Source organism: Notothenia rossii (genome assembly GCF_949606895.1).
Source record: "Notothenia rossii genome assembly, chromosome: 1".
In the NCBI taxonomy this organism is placed as follows: Eukaryota; Metazoa; Chordata; class Actinopteri; order Perciformes; family Nototheniidae; genus Notothenia; species Notothenia rossii.
Genome location: NC_136912.1, coordinates 54397016 through 54412134, shown reverse-complemented (window position 1 = coordinate 54412134; position 15119 = coordinate 54397016). Strand labels below are relative to the sequence as shown.

Below are 15119 nucleotides of genomic sequence, written 5' to 3'. Positions count from 1 at the left end.
CTGTCCTTCATCCTCATCCTGGCCTACAGGTTTAAAATAACCTGTAAGCTTCTGCATTTTTTGCAATAGCTGCTTGTCTCGAAACTCCTTTTCCCTCAACAATTTCCTTTTCCGAGCACCACTCTCAAACTTTTTCTTCTCTGACATTTTCTCCTAAACAACCTTCATCTGTCACTCAATCACTCGCAATTTGAATAAGTCACATGTGAAACATATTCTTATTCTGATTGGCTGTTAAAAATAGTGCCCAGTGACTGTTACGGAGTCATCATTTTTGAGAAAAATCTCTGGAATCCATTGATCTGATTGATTAGCGGATCAAATGATCAAAATACTACGGAGGGAAGATATTTTCGTTTGGATTACTGGTCTGGGGGAAGCTCACGAGTGTGTGTGTGTGTGTGTGTGTGTACGTGTTTTGTGTATTTTTGCGTTTGTGTGTACAGGGTATATGCAGGAATCCTGAGGTCAAATTTAATACCTTTTATAAGACCCTTTCCATACATTTTAAGACCTCATCGCAACTTTGAGTTCTAACCGGTTACATTGGCAACACACTTTACCTCACATTTACTATATTGATTGTAAGATAGCAAAACTAAACAGAGTGCAGACAGACTACTGAAGCCTCCTTTCCACATGAACTTCAACCTCTCTGTGAAGGTCAGGTTTAATGCAGTATGCTGCTTTTTTTGCTTCTGTAGTCTGTGCTCTTTCATTCCAGTAAAACTCCTCAGAAACCATTAGAAACCAGTATTTGACCAATAAACAAAACAATTGACAAAACTTTGAACTATGAAATATGTTAAACTTTGGTGAGCTTCAGCGGGGTAATGCCATATAGGAGCTCCGTCACAAATACCCAGGGGTTAAATTGGGCTGGGGCTGTCCGGGGCTAAGCCCTGGCACATAGGACGATGCTCTGACGTCATCACCCTCACACATTTGTCATATGTTTACAAAAAAGGATATATATGTTAAGACTTTTCTCGTTCTTAATATAGACTATATTTAGGGTCGATATGTGTTGACTTTACTTTAAAATAGCAGATCTCTGTGACCGGATATAGTTTGGCTTAGACCCCGGCCTCACACGGTAAAATGCATACGCAAGCGCAAAAAAGTCGAACGCATTCGATTCATTGAAGTGTCAGTTCACACTAGACCGCTGGAAATGCTGGAAACGATGTAGTACATATGTCAGGCCTGTAAGTGGCGCTGCTGCCGCCCAAAATACACCAAAAGCAGCGAAGAAGACCCCGGAGCATGGTTAGCATGGTTGCCCTTCTGTTTATTCTCCGCGGTGGACGGCGTGTTCTCCTGCTGTATCTCTCAGGTAGTCCACCAGCAGATGAAAAACACCCACCTCTCCGCCTCTTCCAAGGAACGAGGGGACCATGCGGCAGTTTCCGTAAAAAAAATGTTCCGCAGGTCAACATGTCCGTTAAAGTTTAAATCTTCCGTACAAAATTAGGAAAGTGCCGGTCAGAGGTCTTCTTTGTTATTTATTGAGCTTTAAAACAAATTGATAACGACTCTGTTCTCTGTATAATAATATAATAATATTTAATAAACGGTGACTGCCTCTCTTTTTCTCCCCCTCTTCTGACAGCCCAGCAGCAGCAGGAGACGTGGGGAGAGGGAGGCGGGCTCTTTCATCGTTATCAGAAAATGATCATATAGGGCACACACAGAGCAGTTGGACCCCCAGAGCGTTGCGTATGCCGGTCTACCCACCTTTGGGACCAGTTACGGTAGTCGTTTATTCCCCCCCCACACACACACACACACACACACACAGAGCGGAGCAAGGCAACGAAACTTAAAATAATAAGCAGCATTTGACGGCGCGCTATGCATGGGGCCGCCTTGTGGGGTTTCCCGACATGTCGTTTCAGTAAATTAAAGGGTTTTTCATGTTGTCGTTGCTGTGAACCTTCTTAATACCTTGGAAAATGCCGTTTAATACTTTTTAATACTTTTTAATAGCCTTAATTTTCGCTAAATTGATTTATCAACTTTTAATACTTTTTAAGACCCCGCGGACACCCTAGTGTATTGTGTTTGTTTCCCGAAGAAAACCCTCACGAGAAACACCGGCTGTTGTTATGCCTGCTGTGACATCAAGTTACTCCGTTCTCCGCTTGTAATTATGCCGTTACAAGCTTCAAAGTTGTATTTATCATCTGTATTTGCCGAAACAAGTTTAATATTCTGAAAGCCAAGACTTTGTTTATTTGAAACCAGATGAAAACAAACTGTAACGGACCTTGCCGTGTTATCTATGATTACTATACGCCTTACATTAATAATTTCAGCGGAGGGAGGGGAACAGCAGAACAGTATGGCGAGGGAGAGCTGTCTTCTTCTCTTTACAAGCTTCAAAAATGTATTTATCGTGTGATATTGGAAATAAAAGTTTCATATTCTGAAAGCCTTTGATTTATTTAAAAAAAAATATATAGATATAGATATATAGATATATATATATTTTTTTTTATTGGCTCATGATAGGCCCCTGATCTCCGTAGGCCCCTGGGCTTCAGCCCAGGTTAGCCCGTGCATTAAGGCGGCCCTGGGTGAGACCGTTAAACATTTGCACTGTATGGAAAATGTAAGAACTTCAGAATTGTACAGAATCATTTTCGAAAACTATGAGATATGGGAATTTACAAGGACTGAACAATCACCTGGTGAATATAACAAGGCAAAACCTTACCCTCAGTCAAAACACATTGCAAAACTGTACATAGATCGGATTAACAACAAACGCTAACATTGCTACATTTATTGTCATTGAGTATAATCACATTCTTTCTCAACTATTAAAGACTTTATCTGAGAATAAGTTAGCTGTCCATCATAGCATGACAAATATAACATCACTTCATACTGTAAAGTTTTTGCAAACAAGTTGGATATTTACTTAAACAGCAAAGTGATATACCAGACTCTTTTACAGCCACTGTCGCCTTTTTTGATGTGATGATCCAACATGACGCAGAGACCCAGCAGTGCTTTGGTGTGACACTGTGCTGGTCTCCCCTAAAACAAATCAGCTTCCCAGTCAAACAAAAAAGTAATCATCATAATCACACCACTTTAAGATCGCACACCGGACCAGCAAAAGCAGAAATCGACCCAATTTAACTAGTAATTGGTCAGTTTGTGATTTTATGGCAATATGTCTAGTATTGATTGAAGAAGTAAACTGCAACTTCAGTTGATAATGTCTGTAACCATTGTATCAGTCAAGATCTCAGCCTGATTGCACTTTTTACCTTTATTCTATCCGCTCTTACCTTCAGCAACAACCCTCACATGTTTCCCGAGGTCAGGAGCTGCCTACACTGGGCTATTTGGCTGAAGGGCACTCAGGTAGGTCTGACTGATCTAGCTGAACCACCATCCTTCTGAACTGAAAAAAGTCAGTTAAAGTCCCAGTAGAGAAGCAGAGGAGAGTCTCTGACAGAGTCGGGTCAGAGGGTTTGACCTCTGACCTCTGCCACGTCGCTCTGCAGCCGCTCCCCCGCCACCTGCAGCCCCTCTCTCTGCAGCTGCAGCCGGCCCCGAGCCTCCTGCAGCCGCTCCGTCAGGTCCAGATACTGAGAATACTGCCGGAACCTCAGGTCCACATCGCTGTCCGACCCATCTGAGAAGGAGCACAACCAGGCAGTCAGCCAGAGCAGAACAGGCAGTACGATACAGGAGAACAGACAGTACGCTACAGGACGCTATAGGAGAACAGGCAGTACACTACAGGAGAACGCTACAGGAAAACAGGCAGTACGCTACAGGAGAACAGTCAGTAAACTACAGGAAAAAAGGCAGTACGCTACAGGAGAACAGTCAGTAAACTACAGGAAAACCGGCAGTACGCTACAGGAGAACAGTCAGTAAACTATAGGAAAACAGGCAGTACGCTACAGGAGAACAGGCAGTACGCTACAGGAGAACAGGCAGTACGTTACCGGAGAACAGGCAGTACACTACCGGAGAACAGGCAGTACGCTACAGGAGAACAGACAGTACACTACAGGAGAACAGTCAGTACGCTACAAGAGAACAGGCAGTACGCTAAAGGAGAAGAGTCAGTAAGCTACAGGAGAACAGTCAGTACACTACAGGAGAACAGCCAGTACGCTACAGGAGAACAGTCAGTACACTACAGGAGAACCCTCAGTAAACTACAGGAGAACAGCCAGTACACTACAGGAGAACAGTCAGTACACTACAGGAGAACAGTCAGTACACTACAGGAGAACAGTCAGCACACTACAGGAGAACAGTCAGTACGCTGCAGGATGACAGGCAGTACGCTACGGGAGAACAGTCAGTACACTACAGGAGAACAGGCAGTACACTACAGGAGAACAGGCAGTACGCTACAGGAGAACAGGCAGTACACTACAGAAGAACGTTACAGGAGAACAGTCAGTACACTACAGGAGAACAGTCAGTACACTACAGGAGAACAGTCAGTACGCTACAGGAGAACAGCCAGTACGCTACAGGAGAACAGCCAGTACGCTACAGGAGAACAGGCAGTACGCTGCAGGATGACAGGCAATACGCTACAGGAGAACAGGCAGTAAACCACAGGAGAACGTTACAGGAGAACAGTCAGTACACTACAGGAAAACAGCCAGTAAGCTACAGGAGAACTATCAGTATGCTACAGGAGAACAGTCAGTAAGCTACAGGAGAACAGTCAGTACGCTACAGGAGAACAGGCAGTACACTACAGGAGAACAGTCAGTATGCTACAGGAGAACAGGCAGTACGCTGCAGGATGACAGGCAGTACACTACAGGAGGACAGCCAGTACGCTACAGGAGAACGTTACAGGAGAACAGGCAGTACGCTACAGGAGAACAGACAGTACGCTACAGGAGAACAGTCAGTACATTACAGGAGAACAGTCAGTATACTACAGGAGAACAGTCAGTAAGCTACAGGAGAACAGTCAGTACGCTACAGGAGAACAGCCAGTACGCTACAGGAGAACAGACCGTACGCTACAGGAGAACAGTCAGTAAGCTACAGGAGAACAGTCAGTACGCTACAGGAGAACAGTCAGTACGCTACAGGAGGACAGGCAGTACGCTACAGGAAAACAGTCAGTACGCTACAGGAGAACAGCTAGTAAACTACAGGAGAACAGGCAGTACACTACAGGAGAACAGGCAGTACACTACAGGAGAAAGTTACAGGAGAACAGTCAGTACACTACAGGAGAACAGCCAGTAAGCTACAGGAGAACTATCAGTACACTACAGGAGAACAGGCAGTACACTACAGGAGAACAGGCAGTACGCTACAGGAGAACAGGCAGTACACTACAGAAGAACGTTACAGGAGAACAGTCAGTACACTACAGGAGAACAGTCAGTACACTACAGGAGAACAGTCAGTACACTACAGGAGAACAGTCAGCACACTACAGGAGAACAGTCAGTACGCTGCAGGATGACAGGCAGTACGCTACGGGAGAACAGTCAGTACACTACAGGAGAACAGGCAGTACACTACAGGAGAACAGGCAGTACGCTACAGGAGAACAGGCAGTACACTACAGAAGAACGTTACAGGAGAACAGTCAGTACACTACAGGAGAACAGTCAGTACACTACAGGAGAACAGTCAGTACGCTACAGGAGAACAGCCAGTACGCTACAGGAGAACAGCCAGTACGCTACAGGAGAACAGGCAGTACGCTGCAGGATGACAGGCAATACGCTACAGGAGAACAGGCAGTAAACCACAGGAGAACGTTACAGGAGAACAGTCAGTACACTACAGGAAAACAGCCAGTAAGCTACAGGAGAACTATCAGTATGCTACAGGAGAACAGTCAGTAAGCTACAGGAGAACAGTCAGTACGCTACAGGAGAACAGGCAGTACACTACAGGAGAACAGTCAGTATGCTACAGGAGAACAGGCAGTACGCTGCAGGATGACAGGCAGTACACTACAGGAGGACAGCCAGTACGCTACAGGAGAACGTTACAGGAGAACAGGCAGTACGCTACAGGAGAACAGACAGTACGCTACAGGAGAACAGTCAGTACATTACAGGAGAACAGTCAGTATACTACAGGAGAACAGTCAGTAAGCTACAGGAGAACAGTCAGTACGCTACAGGAGAACAGCCAGTACGCTACAGGAGAACAGACCGTACGCTACAGGAGAACAGTCAGTAAGCTACAGGAGAACAGTCAGTACGCTACAGGAGAACAGTCAGTACGCTACAGGAGGACAGGCAGTACGCTACAGGAAAACAGTCAGTACGCTACAGGAGAACAGCTAGTAAACTACAGGAGAACAGGCAGTACACTACAGGAGAACAGGCAGTACACTACAGGAGAAAGTTACAGGAGAACAGTCAGTACACTACAGGAGAACAGCCAGTAAGCTACAGGAGAACTATCAGTATGCTACAGGAGAACAGTCAGTAAGCTACAGGAGAACAGTCAGTACGCTACAGGAGAACAGTCAGTACGCTACAGGAGAACAGGCAGTACACTACAGGAGAACATTCAGTACACTACAGGAGAACAGTCAGTACGCTACAGGAGAACAGGCAGTACACTACAGGAGAACAGACAGTACGCTACAGGAGAACAGTCAGTAGGCTACAGGAGAACAGTCAGTACGCTACAGGAGAACAGACAGTACGCTACAGGAGAACAGTCAGTACACTACAGGAGAACAGTCAGTATACTACAGGAGAACAGTCAGTAAGCTACAGGAGAACAGTCAGTACACTACAGGAGAACAGACAGTACGCTACAGGAGAACAGTCAGTAGGCTACAGGAGAACAGGCAGTACGCTACAGGAGAACAGTCAGTACGCTACAGGAGAACAGACCGTACGCTACAGGAGAACAGACCCTACGCTACAGGAGACCAGTCAGTAAGCTACAGGAGAACAGTCAGTACGCTACAGGAGAACAGGCAGTACGCTACAGGAGAACAGTCAGTACACTACAGGAGAACAGTCAGTACACTACAGGAGAACAGTCAGTAAACTACAGGAGAACAGTCAGTACGCTGCAGGATGACAGGCATTACGCTACAGGAGAACAGTCAGTACGATACAGGAGAACAGTCAGTACACTACAGAACAGTCAGTACGCTGCAGGATGACAGGCATTACGCTACAGGAGAACAGGCGGTACACTACAGGACAACAGGCAGTAAACTACAGGAGAACAGTCAGTAAACTCCAGGAGAACAGTCAGTACGCTGCAGGATGACAGGCAGTACGCTATAGGAGAACAGTCAGTACACTACAGGAGAACAGGCAGTTCACTACAGGAGAACAGGCAGTACGCTACAGGAGAACAGGCAGTACACTACAGGAGAACGATACTGGAGAACAGTCAGTACACGACAGGAGAACAGGCAGTACACTACAGGAGAACAGTCAGTACACTACAGGAGAACAGACAGTACGCTATAGGAGAACAGTCAGTAGGCTACAGGAGAACAGGCAGTACGCTACAGGAGAACAGGCAGTACGCTACAGGAGAACAGTCAGTACGCTACAGGAGAACAGCCAGTACGCTACAGGAGAACAGACCGTACGCTACAGGAGAACAGTCAGTAGGCTACAGGAGAACGGGCAGTACGCTACAGGAGAACAGGCAGTACGCTACAGGAGAACAGTCAGTACGCTACAGGAGAACAGCCAGTACGCTACAGGAGAACAGACCGTACGCTACAGGAGAACTGTCAGTAAGCTACAGGAGAACAGTCAGTACGCTACAGGAGAACAGTCAGAACGCTACAGGAGGACAGTCAGTACGCTACAGGAGAACAGTCAGTACGCTACAGGAGAACAGTCAGTACGCTACAGGAGAACAGGCAGTACGCTGCAGGATGACAGGCAGTACGCTACAGGAGAACAGTCAGTACGCTACAGGAGAACAGTCAGTACGCTACAGGAGAACAGTTAGTAAACTACAGGAGAACAGGCAGTACACTACAGGAGAACAGGCAGTACGCTACAGGAGAACGTTACAGGAGAACAGTCAGTACACTACAGGAGAACAGACAGTACACTACAGGAGAAAGTTACAGGAGAACAGTCAGTACACTACAGGAGAACAGCCAGTAAGCTACAGGAAAACTATCAGTATGCTACAGGAGAACAGTCAGTAAGCTACAGGAGAACAGTCAGTACGCTACAGGAGAACAGTCAGTACGCTACAGGAGAACAGGCATTACACTACAGGAGAACATTCAGTACACTACAGGAGAACAGTCAGTACGCTACAGGAGAACAGGCAGTACGCTGCAGGATGACAGGCAGTACACTACAGGAGGACAGCCAGTACGCTACAGGAGAACGTTACAGGAGAACAGGCAGTACGCTACAGGAGAACAGACAGTACGCTACAGGAGAACAGTCAGTAGGCTACAGGAGAACAGGCAGTAGGCTACAGGAGAACAGGCAGTAGGCTACAGGAGAACAGGCAGTACGCTACAGGAGAACAGTCAGTACACTACAGGAGAACAGTCAGTACGCTACAGGAGAACAGTCAGTACGCTGCAGGATGACAGGCATTACGCTACAGGAGAACAGTCAGTACGATACAGGAGAATAGTCAGTACACTACAGGAGAACAGTCAGTACGCTGCAGGATGACAGGCATTACGCTACAGGAGAACAGGCGGTACACTACAGGAGAACAGGCAGTAAACTACAGGAGAACAGTCAGTAAACTCCAGGAGAACAGTCAGTACGCTGCAGGATGACAGGCAGTACGCTACAGGAGAACAGTCAGTACACTACAGGAGAACAGGCAGTTCACTACAGGAGAACAGGCAGTACGCTACAGGAGAACAGGCAGTACACTACAGGAGAACGATACTGGAGAACAGTCAGTACACGACAGGAGAACAGGCAGTACACTACAGGAGAACGTTACAGGAGAACAGTCAGTAAACTACAGGAGAACGTTACAGGAGAACAGCCAGTACGTTACAGGAGAACAGTCAGTACGCTACAGTGGAACAGTCAGTACGCTACAGGAGAACAGTCAGTAAGCTACAGGAGAACAGTCAGTAAGCTACAGGAGAACAGTCAGTACGCTACAGGAGAACAGTCAGTACACTACAGGAGAACAGTCAGTACACTACAGGAGAACAGGCAGTACGCTGCAGGATGACAGGCAGTACGCTACAGGAGAACAGGCAGTATGCTACAGGAGAACAGTCAGTAAACTACAGGAGAACAGACAGTACGCTAAAGGAGAACAGTCGGTACACTACAGGAGAACGTTACAGGAGAACAGTCAGTACAATACAGGAGAACAGCCAGTACGCTATAGGAGAACAGACAATACGCTACAGGAGAACAGTCAGTAAGCTACAGGAGAACAGTCAGTACGCTACAGGAGAACAGGCAGTACGCTACAAGAGAACAGTCAGTACACTACAGGAGAACAGTCAGTACACTACAGGAGAACAGTCAGTAAACTACAGGAGAACAGTCAGTACACTACAGGAGAACAGTCAGTACACTACAGGAGAGAAGTCAGTACGCTACAGGAGAACAGTCAGTACGCTACAGGAGAACAGTCAGTACGCTACAGGAGAACAGTCAGTAAGTTACAGGAGAACAGTCAGTACGCTACAGGAGAACAGGCAGTACACTACAGGAGAACAGTCAGTAAAATACAGGAGAACAGGCAGTACGCTACAGGAGAACAGTCAGTAAACTACAGGAGAAGAGACGGTACGCTACAGGAGAACAGTCGGTACGCTACAGGAGGACAGCCAGTACGCTACAGGAGAACTGCCAGTACGCTACAGGAGAACAGACAGTACGCTACAGGAGAACAGTCAGTAAGCTACAGGATGACAGGCATTACGCTACAGGAGAACAGTCAGTACGCTACAGGAGAACAGTCAGTACGCTACAGGAGAACAGCCAGTAAGCTACAGGAGAACAGTCAGTACGCTGCAGGATGACAGGCAGTACGCTACAGGAGAACAGTCAGTACGCTACAGGAGAACAGTCAGTAAACTACAGGAGAACAGGCAGTACACTACAGGAGAACAGGCAGTACACTACAGGAGAACAGGCAGTACACTACAGGAGAACGTTACAGGAGAACAGTCAGTACACTACAGGAGAACAGGCAGTACACTACAGGAGAACGTTACAGGAGAACAGTCAGTACACTACAGGAGAACAGCCAGTACGCTACAGGAGAACAGTCAGTACGCTACAGGAGAACAGTCAGTAAGCTACAGGAGAACAGTCAGTACGCTACAGGAGTACAGGCAGTACACTACAGGAAAACAGTCAGTACACTACAGGAGGACAGCCAGTACGCTACAGGAGAACGTTACAGGAGAACAGTCAGTACGCTACAGGAGAACAGGCAGTACACTACAGGAGAACAGGCAGTACGCTACAGGAGAACAGGCAGTACACTACAGGAGAACAGTCAGTAAACTACAGGAGAACAGACAGTACACTACAGGAGAACAGGCAGTACACTACAGGAGAACAGGCAGTACACTACAGGAGAACGTTACAGGAGAACAGTCAGTACACTACAGGAGAACAGGCAGTACACTACAGGAGAACGTTACAGGAGAACAGTCAGTACACTACAGGAGAACAGCCAGTACGCTACAGGAGAACAGTCAGTACGCTACAGGAGAACAGTCAGTAAGCTACAGGAGAACAGTCAGTACGCTACAGGAGTACAGGCAGTACACTACAGGAAAACAGTCAGTACACTACAGGAGGACAGCCAGTACGCTACAGGAGAACGTTACAGGAGAACAGTCAGTACGCTACAGGAGAACAGGCAGTACGCTACAGGAGAACAGGCAGTACGCTACAGGAGAACAGGCAGTATGCTACAGGAGAACAGTCAGTAAACTACAGGAGAACAGACAGTACGCTAAAGGAGAACAGTCGGTACACTACAGGAGAACGTTACAGGAGAACAGTCAGTACAATACAGGAGAACAGCCAGTACGCTATAGGAGAACAGACAATACGCTACAGGAGAACAGTCAGTAAGCTACAGGAGAACAGTCAGTACGCTACAGGAGAACAGGCAGTACGCTACAAGAGAACAGTCAGTACACTACAGGAGAACAGTCAGTACACTACAGGAGAACAGTCAGTAAACTACAGGAGAACAGTCAGTACACTACAGGAGAACAGTCAGTACACTACAGGAGAGAAGTCAGTACGCTACAGGAGAACAGTCAGTACGCTACAGGAGAACAGTCAGTACGCTACAGGAGAACAGTCAGTAAGTTACAGGAGAACAGTCAGTACGCTACAGGAGAACAGGCAGTACACTACAGGAGAACAGTCAGTAAAATACAGGAGAACAGGCAGTACGCTACAGGAGAACAGTCAGTAAACTACAGGAGAAGAGACGGTACGCTACAGGAGAACAGTCGGTACGCTACAGGAGGACAGCCAGTACGCTACAGGAGAACTGCCAGTACGCTACAGGAGAACAGACAGTACGCTACAGGAGAACAGTCAGTAAGCTACAGGATGACAGGCATTACGCTACAGGAGAACAGTCAGTACGCTACAGGAGAACAGTCAGTACGCTACAGGAGAACAGCCAGTAAGCTACAGGAGAACAGTCAGTACGCTGCAGGATGACAGGCAGTACGCTACAGGAGAACAGTCAGTACGCTACAGGAGAACAGTCAGTAAACTACAGGAGAACAGGCAGTACACTACAGGAGAACAGGCAGTACACTACAGGAGAACAGGCAGTACACTACAGGAGAACGTTACAGGAGAACAGTCAGTACACTACAGGAGAACAGGCAGTACACTACAGGAGAACGTTACAGGAGAACAGTCAGTACACTACAGGAGAACAGCCAGTACGCTACAGGAGAACAGTCAGTACGCTACAGGAGAACAGTCAGTAAGCTACAGGAGAACAGTCAGTACGCTACAGGAGTACAGGCAGTACACTACAGGAAAACAGTCAGTACACTACAGGAGGACAGCCAGTACGCTACAGGAGAACGTTACAGGAGAACAGTCAGTACGCTACAGGAGAACAGGCAGTACGCTACAGGAGAACAGGCAGTACGCTACAGGAGAACAGGCAGTACACTACAGGAGAACAGTCAGTAAACTACAAATAAAAAGTCAGTTAATTATATGGGAGAACCAGCTGGTAAGCTACAGAAAAAGACAGTCAGCAAACCACAAAAGAGCCAGTCAGTTCACTCAGGAGAAAGTCAGTAAACCACAGGGGACGCTGGGTAGTGTGGACTCACCGTGTCCTGTCTTCTCCAGGATGTTAAAGACCGGGTCACTGGGGGGGGCTCTGTTGATGTCCTCCAGGATCTGGTCCACAGTGGGGGGCTCTGGACGGCTCGGCAGAACCACACGCTTCTTGTTTTTAGAACCAAGATTCATTGTGCTGCAGACCAGGCTACACCTTCTGCATAGCACACAAACATCATACATTCTGAGGTCAGCAGTGATCCTAAGGAGGAAACTGTGCTGTTAAAATTAGAGAAACTGACCCTATGTCTGCCACTCCAACAGTGACACACAGAGGGTGCTCATTAGCGACCATTGTATTTACTGTATGCCCTGTGCATCACTGACCCTTCACGTGAAGCCTTCATCTGAGCTGTTTATTGATCCGATACATTGAGAAATAATAATGTGATGGATTTTATAGTAACTAAATAATTGGCTCAAATACGTTTCCGAAGTAATACCCGTTAGTATTAAACTCGGCCCTAAACAAATTCCAGTTATCTTAATAAACATATACCTGTATAACTTCACATCAGTGGTGTCGTTTAGCTTTCTTCTTTTATTTAACATTAATAACCTATCATCCAGCGTTACAGACCGAGGACATAATGCTAACTAGCTAGAAAAATTTGGTCTGGGCATCACAATTGGTGAAACCCGTGGAAATATGACTACGCCTAATTCAACATAAAGTCCTTCAGATTCATGAGACATCTTCAGTCAAATACGATACAGTGTAATGTTCGCCTATAAGCAGTTGTGGTCTAATGTGTTTAACTGTTAGACGGAGTTCCGCAGGTTGTTGAGCCAGCCGGAGGTTTAGTTAGCCGGTGCTTACTGGTGTTTAGTCGTCTTTCTGAAATAGAGCGGCGGGTCTCTGGAATTCTCCGGAATGTCTTCTGAAACGTACACCGAACTGCAGGAAGAGAAATGACCAAAATGCTGCTAAATAGTGATGGCAGTTTGACACTGAAGCTTCTAACGGAGCTTCAACCCTGGACTTCCTATTCCATAGAAGCAGTGCTTCGAAGCTTGCTTCAAATCACGTGACATGTGACGTCCGAAGCAGCAACTGCTTCAAATCACGTGACATGTGACGTCCGAACCAGCAACTGCTTCATTTCCTGAATGAATCAACTCACTGGTTCGCCGTCCAATCAGGTGATTCAATGGACTGCCTCGTCTCGATTCTGACAGATGACAGTTTCAAATTTGAGCGCTTCAACACTTTATAACCTCTCTAAACAATGCGCAATGAGTGGGTTGTTGTCGGAGTTTGCATTGTTGCTGTTGAGTTGTTGTTGGCATTGCATTGGATCATTATAGCAAGCCAGGAAGAAAAATAGATCGTTCTGGCTCGTGAAACACTTCGAAAAGTGGAGAAGTTGTGAACAAAAAGACAATCAGTAATATAAAAACACTTCGATGGTCTAAGGAATTGATAGCCCAGTGTATAGAGCCGGCGGCTAGGGTGCGGCGATATCCTCCGCGCAGCTGGTTCAAAGCTCGGAATAGTTAAACTTTTAATCATTGCTTTTCAACTTTAATACTTTAATAACTGATAAAAGGCCGTCTCCGCCCAAAAAAATGTCAAGCACTCTCTAGTCTCTTCTCAATAACCCAATACACACTATTATCAATCTTTAATTGCAAATAGAACATGATATTCAGTCTTAGTGTGTGTGTGTGTGTGTGTGTGTGTGTGTGTGTGTCTCGAATATTTTTCAAGGCAAAGATACGTTAAACCCACTGCAGCCTTGCACTTCGCCAGGAGAGGTCGCTGTAACTGAAGCTTCGAGAAATGAACCTATTTCCGACACAATTGTCCAAGTGGTTCGACGCTTCATTCAAAGCTTCATTTTGCAATCACTACTGCTAAATACAGAACTCTTGGTAAACACGAGCCAGCGCAGGAGAGATTAGTTGACGTTGTCACTACCCAATCTGCCCGGTTATGGCTCTTGTGTAAAACTCTCGCGAGAGTTTGCAAGTCACGTGGCTGAATGTTTACGCTTGGCAGGCAGCCTTCTCCTTGGTTATGGCTAGAAAGGATCCGTCTAGTGTAAATATGACGTCATGTTCTCGTTGTAACTCTCGTTGTAATCGGAGCGGCTCGGAAACACATCTACAGCAGTAACATGATGCAACATACACATTAATGCAGCAGCAATATTAATAGAGAAACATCAGACTTAATAGTAAAACACTGCAAGGGAACATTTTATTGCACCAGGAGCTATCTTGGGACTTTTACTGCGACAACGTTGACTTGCCTGTGAATAAAAAATAAACCATAGTGTTGGTGATCTACAGTGTTGTCATTCTTCTTTGAACACCAACAAGACCGCTAACACCCTATTTCAAAAATCACACTCCCTGTCATTGACATAATTAATACATAGTTTAGCTTCTCACCATCATTTGCTGTGGCCAACTGATGTTAACGATCGTAACTGAAAGGCTGCCTGCTAAATGTAAACATTCAGCCACGTGACACTCAGCCAAACTCTCGCGAGAGTTTTACACTAGACGGATCCTTTCTAGCCATAACCCTTCTCCTTCTCCTTCTTCTCCTTCTTCTTCTTCTTCTTCTTCTTCTTCTTCTTCGCTTGCTTTTTTTCTTCTTCTTCTTCTTTAGTGTTTATTGGCGGTTGGCAAACCAAATTTTAGGTGCATTACCGCCACCAACTGGACTGGAGTATGGACAAGAGACTATGCAGAAAACAATAAACAAAATAAAACAAACAAAAACAACAAAATAAATAAAACCAAAACTCTAGATTATTTTAAATTTATCAATTTCTCTAAGAAACGTAATAAGCTCACAATATATAC

At 46.0% G+C, this 15119-nt stretch overlaps 1 protein-coding gene across 3 annotated transcripts; it reads right to left on the bottom strand.

The window, feature by feature from the left end:
• Nucleotides 1-2773: 2773 nt before the first annotated feature.
• On the bottom strand, nucleotides 2774-14889 carry cUnh19orf25 (chromosome Un C19orf25 homolog). Of its 3 annotated transcripts, none has more exons than XM_079670162.1 (3): nucleotides 14700-14889; nucleotides 12293-12459; nucleotides 2774-3652 (listed from the first exon to the last, which is right to left on the bottom strand). In XM_079670162.1, exons 2-3 carry the CDS (start codon nucleotides 12432-12434, stop codon nucleotides 3480-3482), a joined length of 315 nt encoding a protein of 104 aa, XP_079526288.1. In that variant the 5' UTR covers nucleotides 12435-12459; nucleotides 14700-14889; the 3' UTR covers nucleotides 2774-3479. The 3 variants fall into 3 exon arrangements, with proteins under 3 accessions (XP_079526288.1, XP_079526286.1, XP_079526287.1); XM_079670160.1 differs by lacking the exon at nucleotides 14700-14889 and adding an exon at nucleotides 13123-14656 and having other exon boundaries at nucleotides 12293-12504; XM_079670161.1 differs by lacking the exon at nucleotides 14700-14889 and adding an exon at nucleotides 13123-13961.
• Nucleotides 14890-15119: the final 230 nt, after the last annotated feature.

What these genes read in the sequence shown, in the direction of transcription:
- cUnh19orf25 (XM_079670160.1), bottom strand. Translation starts at nt 12,485, where the DNA reads ATGTATGATGTTTGTGTGCTATGCAGAAGGTGTAGCCTGGTCTGCAGC. An exon ending in CCTGGAGAAGACAGGACACG is followed by an intron (nt 3,653 to 12,292) that starts GTGAGTCCACAC and finishes GCTCCTTCTCAG; the next exon opens with ATGGGTCGGACAGCGATGTG.